This window comes from Geotrypetes seraphini, chromosome 4 (assembly GCF_902459505.1).
Source record: "Geotrypetes seraphini chromosome 4, aGeoSer1.1, whole genome shotgun sequence".
In the NCBI taxonomy this organism is placed as follows: Eukaryota; Metazoa; Chordata; class Amphibia; order Gymnophiona; family Dermophiidae; genus Geotrypetes; species Geotrypetes seraphini.
Genome location: NC_047087.1, coordinates 58,822,501 through 58,845,451, shown reverse-complemented (window position 1 = coordinate 58,845,451; position 22,951 = coordinate 58,822,501). Strand labels below are relative to the sequence as shown.

The following is a 22,951-nucleotide window of genomic DNA, read 5'->3' as shown; positions in this document are numbered from 1 at the left end:
ATATTTCTGCACCTATTGCCTGCTAAAACAATCACTGATTACTTCATGTACAACCTGCTACTACTTGTTACCTGTATAGCTGCATTTACAACCTGCTACTATTTGTTACCTGTATAGCTGCATTTACAATCTGCTACTACTTATTTTTAACCTACCACCGCATGTTACTTTTTACCACAACCTGTCACCACTTGTTATAAGTATAACCGCATGTAAAACCAGCTACTGCATATCTTAGCCTGACACTGCATATATAGCCTGTACTACTCCTCTACTGTTATCGCATGTTCATCGTATGTCTAGCTCTACCACCACTTACTTAGCCTGCTCTGCCCATCACTACTACCTCTTATACAGCCTAGCCCCTCCTCAGCCTGCATCTTACTAGCAGCACTAATCTCTCCCACCTCCTGCCTGACAAGCTCTGCCCAAACCCTCTCTCACTATCTCTCCTCGCTTCCACTATGAAGCCACCCTCCTGGCTCCTCCTTCTACTTCTCTGCTCTTTCAGCAATACTTTCCACTGCCAAATATCTCTCCCCCCCAACCTCCCCGACTCCACAGTCTCAAACACCTGCCCAGGCCTCAGAATCCCCACACTAGTACACACTAGAACTCATCACAACAAAAAACACAGAGGAAGAAACCACTCCTCCTTAAAGCCTGTCCCTCCAGCCAACCTAACCAACCTCACCTCTGTCTCTCTCACCCCGGTCCCCACACTCTACTGTAACGCCAGATCAGTCCGCAACAAGACCCAAATAATAAAAGACCTACTCGATGACTCCGATCCGGGTTTCGTGTGCATCACAAAATCATGGATCGGAAAAGACGATACTTTCACACAAAACAAACTCTGCCCCCCTGGCTACCATGGCCTCTTCTCACCCAGAATCAACCGGAAAGGAGGAGGCCTGGCTCTGCTTTACAAATCATTCTTCAATGTTCAGCTCCTTGAAAAGGGCAGCCATACCTCTCTAGAATTCTTACTAGCTTCAGTTAAAGACGAACTCCAGCCCCACCCACTAGGCATCTTGCTTCTCTACCACCCTCCTATCCCCTGGAATAAATCCTCTGAACTTGTCCTAGAGACTATAACAAGAGTCTTCCTAAAATTCCAGAGACTACTGATCATAGGAGATATTAACCTCCACCTTAATGATAACACCAGCATGGACACAACTGAATTCAAAGACTTCCTCACCTCCCTTGGCTTCACCACTCCTCCACCCACACCTACCCATGATAAAGGACATAAACTAGACATCATCAGCTTCCTCGACCTGACTGAGCACAAAACTTCTGCCGAAGAGGCCCGCTGGGACCTTGTCCCGTGGTCTGACCACCTTCTAGGCTCTTTCTGCCTCCCCATCTTCATGTCTCATCTAGGTACTCCACCCCGGCCCACAAAATCTATCACCTACCGCAAAAAAATCACGAGCGAATTGTTCTGGACCCAATTTCTTAACCAATTTCCCCCTTCTCCTAAACACACAGACCCAGAGTCCAACTGGCATAATTGGGTTACCCTTTCCGGGACTACCTACCACGCTCTGGCCCCTTTATCTACAAAATCTATCTCCCACTCCCACAAAGCCCCCTGGTACCTTCCATATCACAGGGAACTAAAACAGAATTGTCGAGCCCTGGAACGGAAATGGAAAAAAATCGAAATCCCCCTCAGACAAACAATCCTGGCAAGACAACATCAAGTGCTATAATACAATACTAAAAAAAGCAAGAAAGAATTTCTATGGAGATAAAATCACCAGATCAAAAAATCAAAATAGTACTCTGTTCTACATCTGGCGAAACTTAACCTCAAAAAACGACTCCATCTCTTCCCCTCTCCCCTCCTTCCGCAAACGACTTAGCCAAATTTTTCAATGAAAAGATTTCCACCATAAGGAGCTCTTTCCCCTCAGCAGTCTCTTACAATTCTCTTCCTCCCAATGACTCAAATCCTATCCCAGCGGATAGATCCTGGACGACATTTGAACCCATATCTGAACCCCAGATCTCTAAACTCTGCCTCAGACTGAAATCCTGCAAATGCATCTTAGATCCTTTCCCATCCCACCTTTATGAAAACATTCCTGCACAGGCCATCTCCTCCCTTACGAGACTCATTAACTCTGCTCTACTATCAGGCTTGTTGTCCACAAAAATGGGCCACATTGCCTTGTCACCTATTCTGAAAAAAGCCGATCTTGACCCCTCCCTACCATCAAACTACCGTCCCATAGCAAATATTCCTCTACTTACCAAACTTCTAGAAACCATAGTTGCTACCCAGCTCTCCTCCTATCTCGAGAGATTCTCCATTCTTCACCCCTACCAACATGGCTTCAGACCCTGCTTTAGCACTGAATCCCTCCTAGTTTCCCTAATTTCAAAGGTACAACAACTACACTCACGTAACAAATTCGCTGTCCTACTACAATTCGATCTTTCCGCTGCTTTTGATGTCGTCCATCACGACATACTACTTTACCAACTTTCCGAGATTGGAATCGACTCCACCATCCTAATGTGGTTCTCAAACTTCTTACGCTCCCGTTCCTATACCGTCAACACAAATGACACCATGTCCACTCCTTGGACTCCATCTTGCGGTGTCCCTCAAGGATCACCCCTTTCCCCTATTCTCTTTAACATCTACATGTCCTCCCTGAAACTCTTTCAACTATCCCCCCTGGAAACAATCTACACTTATGCAGATGACATCCTTGTCCTCCTTGAGACTGACCAGAACCTCACCAACCTCCACGAAAACATTACAGCTTGCATAATGAGACTCTGTGCCTGGTCCCTCTCGGTACAGATGAAACTAAATGAATCTAAAACAAAACTACTCTGGCTCGGCCCAAAATTCGAACACCTGCCCACACTTTTCACACTACCCACAGGCGATACACTACAGCTTGAGTTCTCATGCAAGGTCCTTGGTATCACTATCGATTCCTCTCTCTCCCTCAATGACCACCTCAACTCCTTGGCAAAATCATGCTTTTTCAGCCTTCACATGCTGAGGAAAGCTAGATCCTACTTCAGCCAACAACACTTTGCCATCCTTGTCCAATCCATCATCTTCTCCAAACTAGATTACTGCAACGCCATCTACTTAAATCTATCAAAAAAAAGTATTCTAAGACTCCAGCTAATCCAGAATACAGCAGCCAAACTGATCTTCTCAAAACGCAAGTCTGACCATGCCTCCCCACTCCTTGCCAAACTTCATTGGCTCCCAATAATCTCCAGAATCCATTTCAAATGTTCCTGCCTGGCTTTCAAGATCATTCACGGAATCCTGCCTCCTCTTATCCCACTGTCTTTCACCTCCTCCAGAACTGCCCAAAGGCTTAAACTAGTCTTCCCCTCTCCACGCGGCATCCACTATTCAGGCAAACTGGGAAAATCCCTTCTCTTCAAAATCACAGGTCTTTGGAACGACCTCACCACCCCGCTGCGGAACCTGAGCTCCCTTCAGTTATTCCGCAAACAACTGAAAACCTGGCTTTTCAGCAAATTGTAGCTCTATCCTTCCCCCCTTTCTCTCCCCCCTTCTACACATAAGTTCATGTAATCCTTTTTCTTCTTCTCTACCCACTATTTTAAGTTCTTGTAAATCGTGTCGAGCTCCATTCTCATGGAGATGATGCGGTGTATAAACTTAAGGTTTAGATTAGATTAGATTAGATGAAGTGCGTGAGATGATGTGGGCCAGCCAGTTATTGTGATGACCTGCTTGGAAGGCAAGAGTTCTATTTAGATATCTTTTGTAACGGCAGGTCCTTAGGGTAGGGTAGCTAAACAGGTGGGTTCTACATGTGAGTTTGGATGGGCGGTCTAGGATAAAATGGGGTACTAAGTAAAGGGGGGCCGAGCCAAGGATGGATTTGTAGCAGAAACAGGGTAGAGAATATATCCAAACGGCACTCAATTTTTATATATAAATGTTCTTGTGAAGATCGCCATTCAAACTCACCAAGATATATATCAAGCTCAGTAAATATCTCAAACTCCTCACCTCCAATATATAATCCCCAGCTCCTCAGAAGCACCACCTGGGCTCAAAAGCTTTCACAGCCCTAGGCTTTATGTACTACCTCCTCACTGGAGCCGTTATCAATTTTTACTCACAAACTTTATTTTTAAATTTTTATTTAACAACCCTTCTAGCATATTTCAAGGGTACTTAGCTTTTAATTGTGGTCTTCTTTTGAGGGAAATAGGAGCTCGTATTTCCATCAAAAGAAGACCACAACTAAAAGCTAACACGACAGCATCAATTGCAGAATCGTGCCTAAATTCAGCCAAGATAGGCACCTGAATATATCTTTACTTCCAGTTGACTGTAAAGCCTCCTAGTATAAATCCTAGACAAACATCATAGGCCATGACTACTGGTCCAGTATCAAAGTAAGCCTTAAATTTCTTATTGTAACATTGTCCATAAAGTTTGCTAGCCCATAAAGAGAGAGGCAAGCTCATGTTAGGTTCCAAGCTCTGCAAAGGAACTTAATACCAGGGGTTGTACTAATTAAAAAAAAAAATTCCAGTCTCCTGACAGGTTTTGTTGGACTACAGTTCCTGGACAAAGTGGCTGTTTTGTGGAACGTGGCACTCTGAAGGTGACCTCCATTCAGCTGCCTGTAAATCTCGAACCAATAGAGATCCAGCCCAAAATTGTTTGCATGATTTAGTTTAAGACCCTAGTGAATATCCACACACAATTTTTATTCAATTTGGAGGAGGCTGAGCATGGACAATTTTCAAAATTGGTCCACTTGATGTGGAATAACGCTTTAGATTCAAAATGCAAAACTGAATAAATTGATCACTAGTAGTTTGTAAAGTTTAAAAAAATAAAGATCTACCTCTAAAATTGACATACCCTAATTTCATATTGTACCATATGCTTTTAGGTGCTGTTGATTTGAAGGAAGTTTAATCTTGAGATGCTGCTGAATAACTCAAGTACATGATAAAAGTGTCAGAAGGATTTTCTTAGAGGCTAGCATAAAGTATCTAAATAGCTATCAATCAGCTATAGTCTGTCTCAGAGTAATGCACCATGTATTACATTTGTCTGTAAAATAAGGAAGCAAATATTCACATAAGCCATTTCTGCTTGGAATGAAGTAGCAACCGTTGGCATTCAAAGGGTTCAGGAGAGTTCCAGGATGAAGCCTTCCAAGAAAAAAATCTCAGCGATTCTTAGTTATGACTGGGCAACACCCATCTCAGAAAGCTTTTCAGCAGAACACTTGGCAGACAGAAGCATATCTATGAGACATTCTAGTCTGGAAGAGAGACACTAGAGATCAGAGACTTAAATATAAAAACCACACAGCATGGACAGACAATTCTGGCAAAGAGGTAGAATTAAAAAAAAGCATGATGAGCTTTTGTTTGTTTGTGTTATGTGCATGTTTATGTAGATGCATTTCTTATGCTCCACCTCTAAATACTTTATTGTTTTCTCATTCATACTAAAGACACCTTGAAACAATCATTTACTGTTTGTTGAGTTTCTATCATTTACAGCTATTTTTTAAACAAAGCTTCTATAGAAGGGCACTTGGAATGAAAAGCAATTTATAGAACAGTGAGTGCCAGTCACATTACATTGGACTACTGTGATGACCGCATACATTCACAGTGCCTAACCCGTCTTTACACTTGGCTCTCAAACATGCCTCAAAACATGTTATGGATTTTCCATGCCTTACGTTTTTTGGACTAAAGCTTTGTTCTGTTTGGTTCAGTTATGTAGTCTTTCAAAATAAATGCAGGTTAGACTTTTTGACACAGTTTGTTACCAAGCAATTTCATTCTCTTTATTAAGCCAACTCCCAATTCATATATCTAAACTTTATTCAATTCATTATTTACAAATAAAACCTAGTCTGAAAACAAATTGACACCTGCTCTTTTTGAAGGACTCATAGTACCGTGTTTCCCTGAAAATAAGACCTACCCTGAAAATAAGCCCTAGCATGATTTTAAGCCCTAGTCATGGATTCGCTGGCAGCGGAGCTACCCCCCCACCTTACCACCCCGCCACGCAGCCAAACCCCTGCTGACCCTCCATCCTTCCTCCCATCCGAACCCTGCTGACCGTGAGCCCCACATACCTCCCTTAAGAGCAACGTCGGACCAGCAGCACTCTAAAGAGGCTGCTTTGTGGCCTTCTTGCCAGAGCCTTCTGTGGGCCAGCAGCAATCTAAGGTTGCTTTGTGGTCTTCTTGCTGGGGCTTTCTGTGTGCTGCGTTACTGATGATATCATCAGTGATGCGGCAGAGGGAATTCCTCGCCGAGAAGGCCGAGAAGCAGCCTGCTTAGAGTACTGCTGGCCCAACGCTGCTCTGGAGGGAGGTATGTAGGGCTCGCAGTCGGCAGGGTTCGGATGGGAGGGAAGGATGGAAGGTCAGTGGGGGTTCAGCTGCACAGGGTGGGCAGGGAGGAGTGCTCAAGGGTACTACTGCACAAGGGATGGGAGGGAGGGAAGGATAGAAGCTGGGCAAGGGTTCTGCATGAGGGATGGGAGGGAGGGAAGGATAGAAGTTGGGCAAGGGTTCTGCTGCACAGGGGGATAGGAGGGAGGGATAGGAAGATGCTGCAGAGGGAAAGTGCAAGGGGATATGTGAGATGGGAGGAAAGATGCTGCACATGTGGGGGAGAGAAAGGAAAGAGGAAAAATTGGGGTGAAGGAGAGGAAGGGAGAAATGATCACGTAAATGAAAAAAATAAGCCCTGCCCTGAAAGACCTAGTTTGTTTTTTGGGCCCAAAATTAATATGACACTGTCTTATTTTGGAAAAACACGGTACTTCAGGAGAAAGCTTGATAGGAATCTCTTATACTGGCCTTACTAATCACACTACATCACACCATCAACCTTTAGAACAAAATAAAAGTGGTAGACCTTAATAGCAAGTGTGACTGAAGACTAAATATGTACTTTGGGCTTTGATACCTTTGCCATTCTCCTGAAATGTCATTTTCTAAAAAATAATATCCAATTAAGGACACAGATAGAGTTAAAGCAGCAATATTTTATATTTTTTTCTTTATTAATCATTATTCATTACAATTAAATAACAAATATTCATGAATATCAACAGCATTACGTAAATTCAGCATATAAAATGCATTAAATGAGTATAAAGAAATTAGTCATCAATGATCTAGTCCACATTATAATGGTCACCAGTCCAAGTCTAGGAAATTAAATTAAATCATTTATACATTACCATCATTGACAGGCATAATTGTGGCTTACTTTACTATGCCACTCAATACCCTCCTAAACTAAAAATAAAATAGAAGTTAAACTTTCAACAAAGGCTTATCCTTAATAAAGTCCTCCAACTGGGCTGGGTCAAAAAACACAAATTTGTCACTTCCATATGAGATAAGGTATTTACATAGAAATTTTAAAAAGAAGGTAGCTCCAATCGCCAAAACCTTCGGCTTTAGCAGTAGAAACTGCCTCCTTTTAAATTAAGTCTGTCTAGAGACATCATGAAAAATGGTTACCCGTTGGCCACAAAAAAGGTCATGCTTTTTCACAAATATAGCTTTAGAATAGCCTGTTTCTCTAACTCTGTCTTAAAGGCCACCGAGAATTTTGCCCGTTATATCTATTATGTCTTTAGAAGATAAAAGAAACTGTGATACATTCAAATTATCAGGTGAAACTATTTTGTCCATTTCACCTCCTTCTGCTATTTCCTTAGCTACTCTTGGAATGTAGTAGAGGTTATCCGGCTCAAAAGCTTCCACATTAGAATACTGCAATATCTCCCTCATATACATTCTCAAGAGTTCTAATGGAAAAAGATAATGTGTGATGGGAAAATTTAATAAACGAAGGTTCTTAACTCTTAATGAATTCTCCAGTTTCTCTATTTTAGCATGAATCATCATACTATTAGAAGTAGCGTTAACCTGTAAAGTACTCGCAGCTTGATCTAGTTTTTCTAACTTATTAGCTATTTCTCCTAATTTACCTTCATGCTCATTAATTTTTACAGTAATATCAGATGAGAATTGACATAAGTTCAAAACGGTTTTCTGTAATGAAGACTCAATTCTATTAACACTTAGCCATACATTGTTTAGAGTGATAATTTTATCTTTAGGGAGAACATTAGAGTCTGGCCCTTTGCTTCCAATAAAGATTGTCCAGAAAGCATAGATAATTGTGGGGACGAGACTGCTCCCTCCTGTAGGGGGGGTAGTCTCTGCTTCCCCAACAAGATGTGATGGATGAGGAGGTGGTGACGGTTCCCCTGATGATAATGAGGCAGTTTGTATATCTAAAGTTACCTGCTCTTCCACATGTGGTAAAACAGGGACCAAAAGATGATGATCCATCGGGCCTGTCGTTGAGGTAAATGAAATAACTTTGGCCTTCCTTTTACCTATAGTGTTAGGGATAGATAGTAACCTGCTCCCTGCTTCTCTTGGGCTCCGAAGGGGCTCAAAAGGGGCATGTCCTGCCCCTTTGGCCATGCCCCTTCGGACTCGCAACCCGCGGCTTGCGACCACGGGCCGCGTACTGCGACTTCCCGGTAATTAAGAGCCCAACAAGGACCCTTCTCCAGCTGACAGGGGCTCGGTCTGCTGCGGGACTGCCTGCCCCAATGGTGTTGTGCTTTCGCAGTACTGGCGGCAATTCTCCTCTGCAGCTTCCCGGCAATTAAGAGCCCAACAAGGACCCTTCTCCAGCTGACTGGGGCTCGGTCTGCTGCGGGACTGCCTGTCCCGATGGTGTTGTGCTTGAGCAGCACTGGCGGCAAATCTCCTCCATGGCTTCCTGGCAATTAAGAGCCCAACAAGGACCCTTCTCCAACTGACTGGGGCTCGGTCTGCTCCGGGACTGCCTGTCCCGATGGTGTTGTGCTTGAGCAGCAATATTTACTTCCAGTCCCAGAACATCCCTAATGAAAATGCACAAAAGGGATCTGTATGTATGCTACCTCCACTGTATGCAAATTTCTCAATTACACAATTTGAAGGATTGTCTAGAATTTTGTTAATTTTCCCCACCCCCTCCCTTTTATGAAGCCACATTAGGGTTTTTGTATCGCAGGCCACAGTGGTAAAAGCTCCGATGCTCATAGGAATTCTATGAGCTTCTTAAAAGCTTCTTAATTTGTGTTCTAATATTTTTTAAAATGAGATAAATAAATGGTACCAATGGACTGAATTAAGAAATACTGGAATTCATTACAATATGAACCAATAATTATTATTATTATTTTTTTTTAAATCAAGGCCATAGCAGCAGGATTATGCCGCATATGTTGACTTGATATTATACCATGGTCCTTTTGAGATTCATAAACATGAAAATAATTATTGTGCCACAATTTCATAGTGTCCTTTTACGAAGCATTGGCCCATAAGTATGTCTTTTCTGCAAGCTAAGACCAATTTTTTTTTTTTTTTTCATTTTTTGAATTAATGTCCATGCACTAATGTTGCCATTTGCATATAGCTGTTTTGTAAAACTACTGTGTGTGCAATTTTCATCACCCATTTTGTAGGCAGCAACAGGGAAATTCTATAACCAGCGTCTAAACTTGGGCGTCGATAGGTGCCCTGCCGATGCTTAAGTTAATTGAAAAACACCATCAGAAACTGCAAAAAACAACATCTAAATAAAAGGCTGCTGGCATCGTGGCTAGGTGGTCAGTTTAGGCCGTGGAATATCAAAGTAGGCATGGCCAACGCCAGAAGTAGCATTAGGCGGGCTAAAGTGGCTACCTAGCCACAATTCATGACAAGATAGGTGGCTGAAATATAGGCCTGGAAAGCCGCCTTTGCCGCCGCAAGATCCTAAAGTCAGGCTGCAGCAGCTATAAACTGATTGCGGCAGGTGAAGTTATCCCCGATCAGCTATGCTGGGCTTGCAAGTTGAGTGATTATGCAGTAGAGAACATAAGAATTGCTGCTGCTGGGTCAGACCAGTGGTCCATCGTGCCCAGCAGTCCGCTCCCGCAGCGGCCCTGACTGAGTCTAGCCTTACCTGCATACTTTTTGGTTCAGCAGGAACTTGTCTAACTTTGTCTTGAATCCCTGGAGGGTGTTTTCCTCTATAACAGCCTCCAAAAGACCGTTCCAGTTTTCCACCACTCTCTGGGTGAAGAAGAACTCCTTACATTTGTACATAATCTATCCCCTTTTAGCTTTAGAGAGTGCCCTCTTGTTTTCTCTACCTTGGAGAGGGTGAACAACCTGTCTCTATCTACTAAGTCTGTTCCCTTCATTATCATGAATGTTTCGATCATGTCCCCTCTCAGTCTCCTCTTTTCAAGGGAGAAGAGGCCTAGTTTCTCTAATCTCTCACTGTATGGCAACTCCTCCAGCCCCTTAACCATTTTAGTCGCTCTTCTCTGGACCCTTTTCTGCAGTACCGTGTCCTTCTTCATGTACTGTGTTGGACGCAGTATTCCAGGTGGGGGCATACCAAGGCCCGGTACAGCAGCATGATAACCTTCTCCGATCTGCTCATGATCCCCCTTCTTAATCATTCCTAGCATTCTGTTAGCCCTTTTCGCAGCCTAAGTGCATTGCGCAGACGGCTTCATTGATTTGTCGACCAGTACTCCCAAGTCTCTTTCCTGGGGGGTCTCTCAGAGTTCCGCACCAGAAATCCTGTATTCGTGTATAAGATATTTGCTACCGACATGCATCACCTTACACTTATCCACGTTAAACCTCATTTGCCATGTCGCAGCCCATTTCTCGAGCGTGTTTATGTCGCGTTGCAGGTCTTCTCAATCCTTTTGCGTCTTCACTATTCTGAATGACTTCGTATCATCTGGAAATTTAAGCACTTCGCCCATCGTACCAATTTCCAAGTTGCTTTTAAATATGTTGAAGAGCATGGGTCCAAGCACCGAACCCTGCTGCACTCCACTCATGATGCTTTTCCAGTCCAAGTATTGTCTATTTACCCCCACTCTCTGTTTCCTATCTGCCAACCAGTTTTTAATCCACATGGGTATTTTACCCTCGATTCCATGGCTCGCAATTTTTCAAAGCAGTCACTCATGTGGGACCTTGTCGAATGCCTTTTGAAAATCCAGATATTCAATGTCAACCGGGTCACCCTTGTCTATCTGTCTGTTTATTCCCTCAAAGAAGTGTAGCAAGTTCGTCAAGCAAGATCTTCCTTTGCTGAAGCCATTCTGGCTGGTCATCAGATCATGTCCGTCAAGGTGATCAATGATGTGGTCCTTTATCAGCGCCTCTACCATCTTTCCCGGTACTGAGGTCAGACTCACTGGTCTATAGTTTCCTGGATCTCCCCTCCAACCGTTCTTGAAGATCGGCGTGCCATTCGCCACTTTCCAGTCTTCCGGAATCCTTCCCGATTTGATCCACAGATTGGCTATTAGTTGAAGAAGCAGGTCAGCTATAGCCCCTTTCAGTTCATTGATTACTCTTGTATGGATGCCATCCGATCCCGGGGATTTGTCATTTTTAAGCCTATCAATCTGCCTGTATACCTCTTCTAGACTGATCGTCAACCCTGTCGGTTTCCTGTCCTCATTTCCTGCATATAGCCTATCAGCCTTCTTTATGTTGTATTTATCCGCTTTGGTAAATACAGATGCAAAAAAATGTGTTCAGTTTGTCGGTGATGGCACTCCCTTTATTCCATGGTCATCCAACGGCCCCACCGCTTCCTTCGCAGGTCGTTTCTCCTTAATATATTGAAAAAACGGCTTGAAGTTTTTCGCCTCCCTGGCTATTTTTTCCTCAATCTCTTTTGGCCCTTCTTACTGCCTTGTGGCACCTGCTTTGATGTTGTTTGTGCTTTTTCCAGTTTTTGTCCGTTTTTTTATTACCTTTTCCATTCCTTAAACGAAGTCTTCTCATGTCCGATCGCTTCCTTCACAGCTACAGTGAGCTACACCGGTTCCTTGTTCTTTTTCCTTTTGGATTCCTTGGTGATACATGGTATATATGGATTTTGCACCTCGGTGACCGTGTCTTTAAAAAGGGACCATGCTTGCTCTAGTGTTTTTACAGTGCTTATCCTCTTCTTAATCTTCTTCCTCCACCATGAGTCTTATCCCTTTGTAATTCCCTTTTCTGAAGTTCAGTGCCGTGGCTGACGTTCTGGATCGATGTTTTGCCCCTGTGTCCAGGTCAAAGTCACCTATTTCCCCATTGCCTCAGGTAAGGCACTTTAAGCTGCGGTATTAGTGCTTACTGCAGCTTAATAGGACCCCATATTGCGTTTTTCTTGTATGTTTGTCTCTTCTATTCTCCAAGGACAAGCAGGCATAATCTCACACATGGATGACATCCACAGAACTTGGTACAGACACTGCCAATCCACTTGCAGCACTTTAATATAAACGGAGACTCTCATTTTTGAGTCATTTTTTGGCCCAAAAATTTCAATTAATGTTTGAGTATATATGGTATCTGGCTCTAGCAGAATTCAGGGAACAGAAATTAGCAGGCAAGTCCAAATTTCATTTTTTTTTTCATGTTTATTCATTCTGTCCTGATTTTAAGAAAGTTATTTAGTTTCCAAAAGCTAATATTAAAACTCGCCTTTATTTCTGTGCTTTCAAATGGATTAAAATGGCAACCACACTACTTTATTTATGCCTTTGAATTTTTACAATGCTGCCAGACATTGCAAACACTTTGAACTTAAAGGCAGGGGGAGGTGGATGGAGAGAGAGAAATGATACATTCTGAAATGTACCTTAATTTTCTTTTATAATGTTAGAGAAGCTGGTCAGTCCCAAGAGCTGGGAGAGATTGCAATCCTTCGTTTGGAGTGCAGGTTATGAACTCTTTCTGGAGCATGTCTACAAGTTCTGGCCGCAAGGTAGACTTCAGTCTTTTTACCTTTATGTTTAATTTGATACTGACAATTGTATCGTATTAAAATGTGGAGCCATATTCCAATTCTTCTTAGCTCTCTCCTGGAGGTAATTGGGTTTTCAGAGTTATTTCAATGAATATACAAGAGGTTTTTCATATACTGTGTCTCCAGCACTTGCAGATTGCCTGTGCATATACTTTATGGTAGCCCTGATAACCCAACTGGTTAGGTACGCCTCCAGAGTGTGGTTGAGAACCACTGTCATATTCGGTACTTTTTTTAATAGCCCTTATGTGTTTGCTGTGTCCATCTGACACTGGCACCACAGGCAGGATCTAGGGGTGAGCAGGCTGATAATCCTGATGATATCCCTTTTTTCTCCATGCAACCTTGTACTCCAACTCATACACGTGCAGGTGATCATGGAGAAGGTAACAGGGCTGTGGAGTTGGTACATAAAACCTTCGATTCCAACTCTGATTCCTTTATTTAGATATCTGTATAGGAAATGTAGTCAACAAAGAACTTGATATCAAAATATATTCTAAAAGTAAAATATATCCTGAAAAAATGGGTTAATCAAATTATTATCTTTGAAATAAGAAATTTAAGCATTATAATATTTGCATAATATACAATTTAACTCTATTAGGAGTCAGACCATTTTCACAGACTCCAAGTCCAATAACCCCAAAATTTCTTTTAATTCAATAGCCCTGGAAGGCAATGTTTTATAAATAATTTTCTTGGTGTATAAAACACTGTTTTATTCGTATAAGTGGGCTCTTTATAAATTTAGGTCACTCCTAAAAGTTTCCATAGTGCAAACAAGTGGATACTCTTGCACATATAAATGACACCTCCATCCAAAAATTTATACCTACTGTCGAGCACCACTACCTTCAGTCAAGGAGTGATTTAAGCAGGATTTTTACTAGTATAAAGACATCTGAGCACCTTTTTGTATCTTTATTTAATAAGAAAGAAATAATTGCTTTCCTGCCATAAAATTAGACAGACTATTATAAATTTACTCTCAAAGTATCAACTTGCTGTAAGCTGACATGAAACTATACTTGTTTTTAAACACTGAGCATAAGTAATGAGAATTTGACAACTAAATTTTAGCTAGGTAACCCAACGTTTTCCTTTATACTATAGCTATGGAAGAGATGAGGTATCAAGCTGGATATTCCATGGCGTTGTCATTGTTATTCACCACGGAACACACTCCAAGAAAAACTGCCACAACCTAAACTAGTTACAACAAAAAAGGCAGAAATAGTCAAAACAGATTCACCAAGGGGGCGCTCAGAGTCAAAACTGTGCACACCACACAAGCCACGTAAAGACTGGCATGGATAATACCATAATTAAAGGGTGCTCTCAGCATAAGCAAGCAGCGACGGGAGACAAGCTCCAACGCTTCACAGATCAGGTAGAGGTACAATACCCCCACCCGCACACCATCACTGAGCACCCTAAGTGTGCAATAAATCAAGATGAGAAAATTCACAAATCAAAACGAGTGAATCAACTAAGGTGAATAACAGGTGAAACCTGAGCGGCCCTCTCCTTCCCTCTCCTTAGTGCCTTTTAGGTTACGTTTGGTGTATGCGTGTGTGTGTGTATGTGTGTATGTGTGATTGGTGGATGTTTGTATGACGTTGCTTGCTATCTGCTTTTTAGCGTGAGTGCGTTCCTCTCCGGCTGCCCCGCCCTCCAGCCGACCCCACTTTTCTCAGTGGTGTTCATGGGTTCCTGAAGAAGGGTTTGTCCCCGAAACCAGCCTGGTTGAACCTGGTATCCTGAGGCGCTTCAATTTTATGCCTCAGAGATGTGTTCTTGCCTTATTTTTCAGCTAAGTTTATCTTTTTTTGCTGTTTGACCTTGTGCTGGGTTTTGGCTGGTAGGGTTCATTTAGGGGCCGCTCAGGTTTCACCTGTTATTCACCTTAGTTGATTCACTCGTTTTGATTTGTGAATTTTTTCATCTTGATTTATTGCACACTTAGGGTGCTCAGTGATGGTGTGCGGGTGGGGGTATTTTACCTCTACCTGATCTGTGAAGCGTTGGAGCTTGTCTCCTGTTGCTGCTTGCTCACGCTGAGAGCATCCTTTAATTATGGTATTATCCATGCCAGTCTTTACGTGGCTTGTGTGGTGTGCACAGTATTGTTATTCACCAGGCAATCTTGCATACTCAAATACAAAACTATGTCAATTTTCAGCAGCAACGATTACCACTTTAATTTCAAGATTTGGTGTCGGTGTTTAATATGCATATTTAACACCACTGCGAGTACAATCAGTGGTATTAACCTTTTCCTATCGTAATAAATTTTACATTACGCTGGTTCCAATCGTAATTATTTTAGCAAAGTTTTTGTATTGTTCACCGTTATCATTTACGGCTATTGTAAACATAATGTAAATAAGTCATAAGTCTGTAAATTCAAATATTTTGTGTTCCTGGCTCTTTATTAGTTCATACAGACTGTTTATCCACTGTCTGTCATTTTTGGAATGTCCCGTCATCCGGGACACACGATAGGAAAAGGTCAAAGAATGAAGTGACTGCCACATTATGTTTAGCTTAGGCCTTCTATGCAGGAGATCTAAGGTAAATATACACCCTTTGATATTTAGCCGGTAACAGTCGGTGCTTTTTTTAATTTTTTTTTTTTGGGGGGGAGTGTTCTGCTTTGTTTTTGTTTGTTTTTTTTATTGCGACTATCACTGGCTATATTAGCCCCAGTATTCAGTGTCGGGCCATGTACGTGCACCAGCACTGAATACAGGAATTTTGTCTGAGCTGGCCACTAGAGCAGGACCTACATACGACACTTACTTTAAAAAAAAAAAAAAGCGGCGCCCCTGCTGAATATCGGCTGGGACCCACATAACTAATTTTGGTACAGAAAGTCCCCTCAACCCCTGAGATGTAGGTAGCGCCCCCTCCCCATATAAGGCGGAGCTTGCAGGAATAGGACAGGAAAAGAACTTGCGGGGTTGGGACAGGGATATTGAGATCTTGCAGGAACAGGGATAAATAAGCATGAGATGAACACAGAGGATCTCTAATCAGAAAATAATGGGTATATATTGAAGAACTAAGGCCAGTACTGGACAGACTTACATACATGGTCTATGTCCTGTACAGTATATGGCCATTCCGTTGAGGATGAGCTGGGGATGGTTTAGATGGGCTGGAATAAGCTTTGATGGAGACTTCAGTAGATGGAACCTAAGCCCAGTACCGGGCAGAGCTCTGGGTTTCTGGCCCAGAAATATCTAAGAAAAAGAACAATTTAAATCATTAATTTATAGAGCATGTACGGTTGGGCAGACTTGATATGGATCATTTGGGTTTTTATCTGCCATCATTTACTATGTTGCTAAATTGTCCCTATGTCATTCTGTGGTGGGTAAGGGGATAGCTTTTGTATACGACTGGAGGAGAGGCTTTTTTGGAGGCCTAGGAGGAGATCAAGGTGAGGAACTTTAAAGGAAAAACAGAGTTATGTGTGTACTGGCTGCTTGTTGCAGGGTCCAAAAACTGTCCTAAATTAAACCACTTATTCAGTGCCAGGGCCCACATGGCTATCAACCAGAACCTGCATAACACCTGGCTTCTCCTTAATGCTACCCCTTGTGCCACCTGCCGTCTTTTTCTGGGGCCAATTACTCAGTGGCTCTACCTGCTTTACTGCCACAGAATATTGGGGGGGGATAGGTGGTTATAGATGATTTAAGCGGGCAGGAAAGGCTTCTGCCTACTTAATTGCTTTGATTATCAGCCAGATAACTTCTTTTAGATAGAGGCTGAATATCACCACTGTTTAGGTAAGTTTTTGACTGCACCCTCCTCTGGTTCCTTGGCTCAATATTATTAGTATAGTAATGATATCTGTATATTGCTTGAAAATCCATGGAGAGCATAGTTATATGTTCACCAGCTACCAGTGAATGTATAATTCTGAATATTTGAGTCTTGTATGGCTTTGTGTATTGCTGCTTTCAATGCAGGCTTGGTATGGTTAAGTTGTCTGATGTGTAAAGCAGTCTGGAAAGAATATTTACTGACCTTGCTTACTCTTCTGTTGTATCCTGAGATGGTACTGGCGACCTCTCTTATAAAGATGCATATGCTTGGAATATAGCAGTAGTCCTTTGATAATGTAAATAGGTTTCTTTTTCAGCCTATTATGAATGATCACTTTCTGTTTTTTAATGTTCTTGCTAGAGGTCTGACAGTGAAGATAAGAATGTGACTGGTGAAGTGAAAGCAAGTCCTCCACGTACAGCATCTGCCAAGAAACAGCTTCCTTCTATTCCAAAAAATGTTGTGCCAATAACAAAGCCTGTGTCTCCTGTGCCTTCAGTACAGTCTACAAATGGAACCCATGCATCTTATGGGCCTTTCTACTTGGAATATTCACTCCTTGCAGAATTGTAGGTCCTTATGTTTGTTATCTTAACTGATTTTTGTGTTTGCCTTAAACTAGGAAGCAATTAACGGATCAGTATTCAGTGACAGTTGACTGCACCAGTGATGAAAAATGCTTCTTTCAAGGATGGAGCAGCCAAAAGTGTATTGTTAGCTAAACATAAGATATAAACAAGAAGAGTTGCCATATTGGGACAGACCAGAGGTCTATCAAGCCCAGTATCCAGTTTCCATCAGTGGCTAATCCAGGTCACAAGTACCTGGCAAGTATGAGTATATTGTATTAATTTTTTTCAGGTATTTGGATCAAATTTTATTTTAGATTGATATGGAAATTAAAACGCAAATCTTTTGCTTCCTGAGCCTTTCAGGATTGATTTTTAATGTAAGAATTCTAAATGTGGAGTAATATGATCCCTCACAAGTGCCCATGTGAGAGGATTTCAGGTTTGCAAATATTCTAAACCTATAACAGGCAGCCATCTGTTATCCTAACACTGCATGATTCAGGAAAATAGACAAAGAAACTTGAAAACCAAATATTGAGGCAAGATCAAATGAGAACTCTCAACACTGAGTATTTTGCTTAGATTTCAAAGTTTTTGCATCCTACCATCTTGGATAGTTCCATCAATGGATATTTTCCTTGTAAGCAAGTCGGGCAAGAGTTGATATCTAACCCATCTCCCATATTGATGATGTTACAAGTTTAATGTCATGCTTACCAGTAAATTTCTCTGTAGGCCAATTGGGGTAATCTCTGCAAACCCTTTAAAAGAATTGCTTGGTCCATCCACCTCACAAGCCAGATCAAAGTACATGCTATGTAGAAGTCATCCTCAAACCCAGATTGAAATTAGATCTGTTGGGCATATTCGATTTCTTCTGTGCTTAGCAGAATGAAAGCATATAGAAGAAGAATCCCCAAATCTTACCCAGCTTCACTGACAGCAAGGATGGCTCTTCCCTGTTTCAACTTGACTGGGAAGACAAACTGGAGTCACGAAAGGAAAATTCAGCTTCCTGAATGACTTATAACTTTCAATCCCTCTCTGCTTAAAAGCAAAATCTGCGAAAGAGAAAAAACAGTCATCTACAGTTTTAGTAAAGATATTACAAGCCCTTTTTATTAATATCTTTGGGTTCCAAATCAGTGGCATCTTCTGATTTTATTGATACATTGTGGGAACCAGCAGTCATACCAGGGAGGAAAAAGAAAGGGAGAGAAGTTGGACCCAAGGAGTGGTGTGGAGAGGGATTATAAAGATATTGGATAGGAGGGTAGTTAAAAAAAGAAAGGGGAGAGATGGTGGACCCTGGAGTGGTGGGGAAGGAAGAGAGATGCTGGATGGAAGGGTAGTTGAGAAAAAGGAGAGATGGTAGATCTGGGGATGGTGGGATCTATTGCTGCAGCAGCACTTTCACTCTTTGGGCTGCCGGTAGCATAACTGAAGTAAACATGCTGACTTCCATGGCCCTGAAGCTTTCTCTCTACTACTGCTTCCTGACCCTGCTTAGGCACGAAGCAGTAGCAGAGGGAAAATTTCTAGGCCACCGAAGACAGGCGTGTTTACTTCACCCATGCTGCCGGCAGCCCAAAGAATGCAAGAGTAGCTGCCTTATCGGATCCCATGGAGGGGGGGAATGCAGTGGGGTCACGGGGGGATTGCAGGGGGAGTAGTCGGAGAAATGCTGTACTGCGTGGATGGAGAAGAAAAACAAGAACAAGATGCCAGACTTCCATGGGAAGGAAGGGAAATGGAGGACAGAGATGCCAGACCATGGTAGGGAGGAAGAGGAGGGAAGGAAGGAGAGAAGAGAAGATACCAGACCCAACTGGAGCTCACGGGAGCCATTTTGATGATGACTCTGCACGAGGCAGGGGCGTAGGAAGATCGCTTCTGCCCCGTGTCACTGCTAGACCACCAGGTAAGGTCAGGGACGCAGGAGGGAGGCGGGTTGGGTCAGAGCCGGCCCCTAACCCCCGTGAAATTTGAGGGACTGCTGTATTTAAGAAAAGGCAATGAGGATAACATTGGGAAAATTGAACTGGAAACTGATGCTGAAGAGCCAGATATTTTAAAAGAAGTCAGCAGTTATTAAAGCTTTATCGAAAAATAAGTCACCTATTAACTGTATTCCAATTGAATTAATCAAAGGCTCAGAAGGTGCTATCATGGTCCTCACTCGACTATGTCAACAGATTTGGAAGGGATAAACATGACCAACCGGTTGGAGAAGATCATTGTTCATATCTATTCTGAGAGTCGACACCAAAGATTGTAACAATGATTGCATTAATTCCACATGCTCGCAAAATATTGCTGAAAATAATACAATGAAGGCTGCAGTCATACATTGAGCAAGAAATACATAAAGTTCAGACTGGTTTCAGAAAAGGTTGAGGACCAAGAGACATTATTGCCAATGTTAGATTGACATTTGAAGAAGAACAAAAAATACCAAAAGCCCCTATACTTTTGCTTCATTGACTACAGCAAAGTTTAACTCTGTGTATCATGATAAACTATGGAAAACTTTATCACAAATGAGAATACCTAAACACACAACTCAGCTGATAGAGCCTCTACAAAAATCTAGATGCTGCAGTGAGAACTGAATATTGCAACACTGTTTCCAATAAAACGTTGTGTCAGGTAAGGATGCATCTTGTCACTTTACCTGTTCAACCTTTACAGTGAAGCCATCTTCAGAAAAGCAAATTTAGAAGAAGAGAGCGTCGGTTTCAAAGTTGGTGACTGAAATATAAACAGCCTGCGCTCATCACCAGTAGCAAAGACATGATGTATCTACTGCGAAAAGTCAAAACCAAAAGTCATAACATGGGATTAAAACAACATAAATAAGACAAAGATCATGAATATGGAAAATGAAGATTTTGAGCTTGAAGTTGTAAAGAATTTTAACTTCCTGGGCTATTTTATAAACAAAGAAGCAACTAGCATAGAAAGAATACTCTGCAGAATAGCACTTTGTCGCTCTTCAATGAAGGCTGTTGACAAAGTATTCAAAGACAAGGAAATAACGCTCCAAACGAAGATCAGACTTATCCATGCACTTATTTTCTCGGTCAATTACGGATGTGAAAGTGGGACACTACAAAAACATGATGGAAAGAAGATTGACTCATTTGAGCTTTGATGCTGGAGAAGGATTTTATGTATGCCATGGACTGCCAGAAGAACTAACAATTCGATTCTGGAAGAGATCAATTTGGCTATGTCACTCGAAGCCCAAATGATGAAATTATGACTGTCAAAAGATAGAGATCACTGGAGAAGGACATCAGGTTTGGGAAGATCAAAGGAAGCAGGCGAATAGGGCAACCTGCAACCAGATGGCTGGACATGTTGAAAACAACCATGGAGATGATGCTGGCAGACCTTACTGGACTAGCACAAACAGATTTCTTTTTAGATCTGTAATTCATCAAGTTGCTAGGACTCAAATACAAGTCATTGGCACCTAATTAGCAAAAGAGAGTCCAGCTACACCAAAAGCTAAGAGAAAGGAAGCCACAGGCTCTTCCATGGTTCTAGTTTCAGGGGCACACCTAGCTTTAGACTGTTCCAAGTAGGTGGAAAGATCACATACGTTAACAGTGATACAAAACAAGTGGATACACAAACTTTATCCACTATGGATACAGAATTATCTTGGCCAAAAACATTTGCTAGCTTCGATAGTGGCCCATGCTCATTGCAGAGTACAGGCATCATTGCAGGCAAAAGTTAGAAAGATTTTACCTCCCATCTGAAATACTTTTATTCCAACTACTTTCTTGTCCCCAAGAATTAGGAAGCCTTCAACCCATATTGGATATCAGGGATTTGCTTTGAATGGGCAAAGAGCAAAGAACTCATATTGGCAATGAGGGGAAGGGATCCGTTCTGCACAAGTACCTACAACATGGTGAGACATCATCTCAAGGCCAAATGAAACTTATACCTATGTTGCACCTTTTATTGTGAAGCCCTGACCAGTTGGACCCCATCACATCACTATTTTTTGTATATAATAAACTCTGCTCTAGAAATGGTATGTGCAAAGTGAAAGAGAGCAAAGAAGAAATTAACCCTTTATTTGGCATTGTTGCTCAGAAGCAACATGTATTTCTATGGCTCTTATGAGAGATCTGCATCTCCAAATGCCTGTTATTTGGCACTGTTGCTCGCGTTCAACATCAAGTTACGTAAAACAGCCATTTTCACCATCTGCCAATTAAAGTGTGAAGGAAGACTGATGGCCTACAATGTGATGTCAAAACCACCTTGCAAATGTCGTATATCAAATACAAAAATACCAAAAAGGAAAAACTTTGTTTAAGAGTAAAATCAAACACATTTGTTCCTGAGAAAGCCAATCTCAAGTGTCTGCAGTCAGGCCTCAGAACAAATCTTGAGGACAAACTTCGATGCAGACTATCATTGATGGTTTATATCTCAGATTTGGTCTGAATTTTTTATAATTTTATAGTATTATTAAATATTTATATTTGAGAATGGAGTGAAGTAGTACTTAACTTGACGGAAGATCTCCTGCATTTGAGTTTTGCGCCGTAGTGGCGATTCGATACTGGTGCTGAGTTCCCTGTGTAGGTTGTAGTTGCACAAAGAGTGACTAACTTCTTGAAGAAGCCTGATGTAATATATTGACTCGGGCGAAACGGAGATCTTCCGTCAAGTTAAGTACTACTTCACTCCATTCTCAAATATAAATATTTAATAATACTATAAAATTATAAAAAATTCAGACCAAATCTGAGATATAAACCATCAATGATAGTCTGCATCGAAGTTTGTCCTCAAGATTTGCTCTGAGGCCTGACTGCAGACACTTGAGATTGGCTTTCTCAGGAACAAATGTGTTTGATTTTACTCTTAAACAAAGTTTTTCCTTTTTGGTATTTTTCTACAATGTGATGTAACAGGAAGAAACCTAAATATGATTACTGCAAAATGCTGTAAAAAACCGAGATGAGACAGTTGAGAAGAGTGTCACGGTTATTAAATGCTATGTGCTTATTACCAGAGGGGATTTGGAGTAGATGGAAGGGAGTCGCACATTGTGAAAGATTCAACCTGGGCCAAGAGAAAAGGCAGCAAGCAGTAACATGCCGTGCTGTCAACTGGGGTGGAGAAGAGATAAATTACAAAAGAGTTAGAAGCTGAGAAAAGAGGATTTGCTGTATTCAGATTCATATTTGTAAGTTTTACCATTTTCTAATTAGAATCTTGCTATTGACTGCTTAATGATTCTGAAAATTAATCTTTTCTCTTTCTAATGACTGGAGCCACCAAAATATGGCCAAGGAGATCTACCATACCTATGTTATGGCCCTCTTTTCGTTTCTGCATAAATACTTCCACCTCTTGGTTGTCTTTTGTGTTAATTTATGTTTTAGGAATGACAAAATGCCTAGAGCCTAGTTGAACTCAGGATGATAGTTTAAGATTAAATTTCAGTGAATTTCAGTAAATTTCAGTGAATCTGAACACAGGGTAATTTTCATAGAGCGTTCCAGGTCAGCTCACAGTATTTGGGGGCAGTCTCTCAAAGTGGGTTAGTTTTGTACATATACAATCAAGGGTTTCAACAGAACAAATGTCAATAC

General features: G+C 41.7%; 1 protein-coding gene across 3 annotated transcripts in view; it reads left to right on the top strand.

Annotated features, from left to right (window-relative positions):
- AKTIP (AKT interacting protein) overlaps positions 1-22,951 on the top strand; it is a 72,846-nt gene that overhangs the window by 8,602 nt on the left and 41,293 nt on the right. For all 3 annotated transcript variants that reach the window (XM_033942096.1, XM_033942097.1, XM_033942098.1), the window contains exons 3-4: positions 12,769-12,870; positions 17,113-17,321. In XM_033942096.1, coding sequence (XP_033797987.1) covers positions 12,829-12,870; positions 17,113-17,321 — 251 coding nt within the window. In that variant the 5' untranslated portion in view covers positions 12,769-12,828. The remainder of the gene's footprint in view (positions 1-12,768; positions 12,871-17,112; positions 17,322-22,951) is intronic.